This window comes from Emys orbicularis, chromosome 1 (genome assembly GCF_028017835.1).
Source record: "Emys orbicularis isolate rEmyOrb1 chromosome 1, rEmyOrb1.hap1, whole genome shotgun sequence".
Lineage (NCBI taxonomy): Eukaryota > Metazoa > Chordata > Testudines > Emydidae > Emys > Emys orbicularis.
This window is the reverse complement of record NC_088683.1, coordinates 371,370,759-371,373,387: the sequence shown is the minus strand read 5'-3', so window position 1 is coordinate 371,373,387 and position 2,629 is coordinate 371,370,759. Positions and strand designations below refer to the sequence as shown.

Here is a 2,629-nt window from a genome sequence, read left to right as displayed (position 1 = left end):
CAGTTTTTCATAATTCATTTCTCTGAATAATGAAAATGTCACTTCTAAGTGTCTGAAGAGCGACCAATCTGCTTCCCCCATGAGAACAGCCTCCAGTTGTGCATGTAGTGTCTCATATTCGCATTGTCTCTCCACCTAGGAATTTGTAATGCGACCATCACCCGAGACCCTGGTCACATACAGGAAGTCAGGGGGACGTACAGTACATTCAGGAGACACTGTTCTGTCTCAGAGTTGGACACCTTCTCACCAACTCCATGTCAGATTCCAACACAAGTGACTTCACCAACCCCTCCACCTTCATCCTGCTGGGCATTCCTGGCCTGGAAGCGGCCTATGTCTGGATCTCCATCCCCTTCTGCACAATGTATGCCATAGCCATCTTGGGGAACTTCACTACCCTATTAATAGTGAAGAGGGAGCCGAGCCTTCATGGTCCCATGTATTATTTCCTCTGCATGCTGGCCGTCACCGACTTGGCCCTATGCACGTGCACAATTCCCAAAATGCTGAGCATCTTCTGGTTGAATTCCAGGGAGATCGATTTCAGTGCCTGCCTCACCCAGATGTACTTCATTCACTGCTTCTCAGTGATGGAGTCTGGGATCTTTGTGGCCATGGCTTTTGATCGCTATGTGGCCATCTGCAATCCCCTGAGACATTCCACCATCCTGACGAACCGCATGGTGGCCAAGATTGGCCTGGCCGTGGTGCTGCACGGTGGCATGATCATACTGCCCTATTCCTTACTGGCGAGGCAGTGGCCATATTGCAGAACCAACATCATCCCCCACTCTTACTGTGAGCACATGGCCGTGGTGAAGCTGGCCTGTGCCGACATCCGCGTCAGTAGTTACTACGGCCTCTTTGTGATATTCTCTGTGACTGGTGTGGATGTGCTTTTTATCGCCATGTCCTATATCCAGATCCTCAGAGCCATCTTCAGCCTCCCCACAAAGGATGCCCGGCTTAAGACTTTTGGGACCTGCGCCTCCCACCTCTGCGCCATCTTAGCCTTTTACATCCCAGGTCTTTTCTCCTTACTCACGTACCGTTTTGGCCACAATGTGCCCCTACATTTCCACATTCTCATGGCCAACGTGTACCTCCTGGTGCCCCCCATGCTGAATCCCATCATCTACGGGATGAGGACCAAACAGATCCGGGACAGGCTGCTCCATCTCTTTACTCATAAGGGGACTTAAAAGTTTTCTCCTGGTGCTCTGGCTCTCAGACTAAGCTCTCTGCAGAGCTGGCTGGTAACATGGTGCTGGGCCCTCTACCCTGAGTCACTTATTACACAGTCAAAAAGACATTAAATCCTTTCCTGGCCTTCCTGTGCTGTGTCAGTGTGACAAACTAGGGAATTGTTCTGTGTTCAACTCCTTAAATCATTGCGATTCCACCTGTCTAATTTCTATTAAATGGACCCCTGAGGCTCTGACCTCTGCCCAATTTCTTCCTCCAATGCCCAGCCCCTGCTCCACATCTCACTTCAGGTTCAAATACTCAGCAGCAACTACACACCACACAACAAGAACACTAACCCAGGAACCTATCCCTGCAACAAAGCCCGTTGCCAACTCTGTCCGCATATCTATTCAAGGGGCACGTAACCATATGAGCCACACCATCAGGGGCTCGTTCACCTGCACATCTACCAATGTGATATATGCCATCATGTGCCAGCAATGCCCCTCTGCCATGTACCTTGGCCAAACCAGATGCAAAAGAATAAATGGACACAAATCAGACATCAAGAATTGTAACATTCAAAAACCAGTAGGAGAGCACTCCAATCTCCCTGGACACTCAATAACAGACTTATAAGTGGCAATTCTTCAACAAAAAAACTTCAAAAACAAACTCCAATAAGAAACTGCAGAACTGGAATTTGCAAACTGGACACCATCAAATTAGGCCTGAATAAAGACTGGGAGTGGATGGGTCACTACACAAAGTAATTTCCCTTTGCTGATACTCACACCTTCTTGTCAACTGTTTGAAATGGACCGCCTTGATTGCATTGGCCTCATTAGTACTACAAAAGTCATTTTCCCTCCCTTGGTATTCACCACTTCTTGTCAACTGTTGATAATAGCCCACTTCCACTTTAATTGAATTGGCTCATTTAGCATTGATCCCCCACTTGGTAAAGCAACTCCCATCTTTTCATGTGCTGTGTATTTATACCTGCCTAATGTATTTTCCACTACATGGATCTGATGAAGTGGGTTTCAGCCCACGAAAGCTTATGCCCAAATAAATGCGTTAGTCTCTAAGGTGCCACAAGGACTCCTCATTGTTTTTGCTGATACAGACTAACACAGCTACAACTCTGAAACCAGTGAGAACACAGTGCTCTGACCGAAATGCCACAGAGGAGCAGGGAGGGAAGCCGGGAAGCCATACAAAAGCAGCTGAGGGTTGTGTGGCAGGCGGGTGAGATTTACACAAGATCACACAATGAGTCAGTGGCAAAGCTGAGAATAAGAACTGGGAGTAATGACCCCCCAGCACCACTGCTTTGGATATGAACTGGCATTGCTCCTCTGATACCTGTACAGCACCAATAATCATAACTTCAGACACAAAGGTGTTACATGCACATAAACAAGACAATCATACG

The 2,629-nt window shown here is 47.7% G+C and overlaps 1 protein-coding gene across 1 annotated transcript; it reads left to right on the top strand.

Moving 5' to 3' along the window:
- Window positions 1-257: 257 nt before the first annotated feature.
- Window positions 258-1,205, top strand: LOC135883833 (olfactory receptor 52R1-like). The gene has a single exon (XM_065411092.1). It carries the CDS (start codon window positions 258-260, stop codon window positions 1,203-1,205), a length of 948 nt encoding a protein of 315 aa, XP_065267164.1.
- Window positions 1,206-2,629: the final 1,424 nt, after the last annotated feature.

What these genes read in the sequence shown, in the direction of transcription:
- LOC135883833 (XM_065411092.1), top strand. Translation starts at nt 258, where the DNA reads ATGTCAGATTCCAACACAAGTGACTTCACCAACCCCTCCACCTTCATC.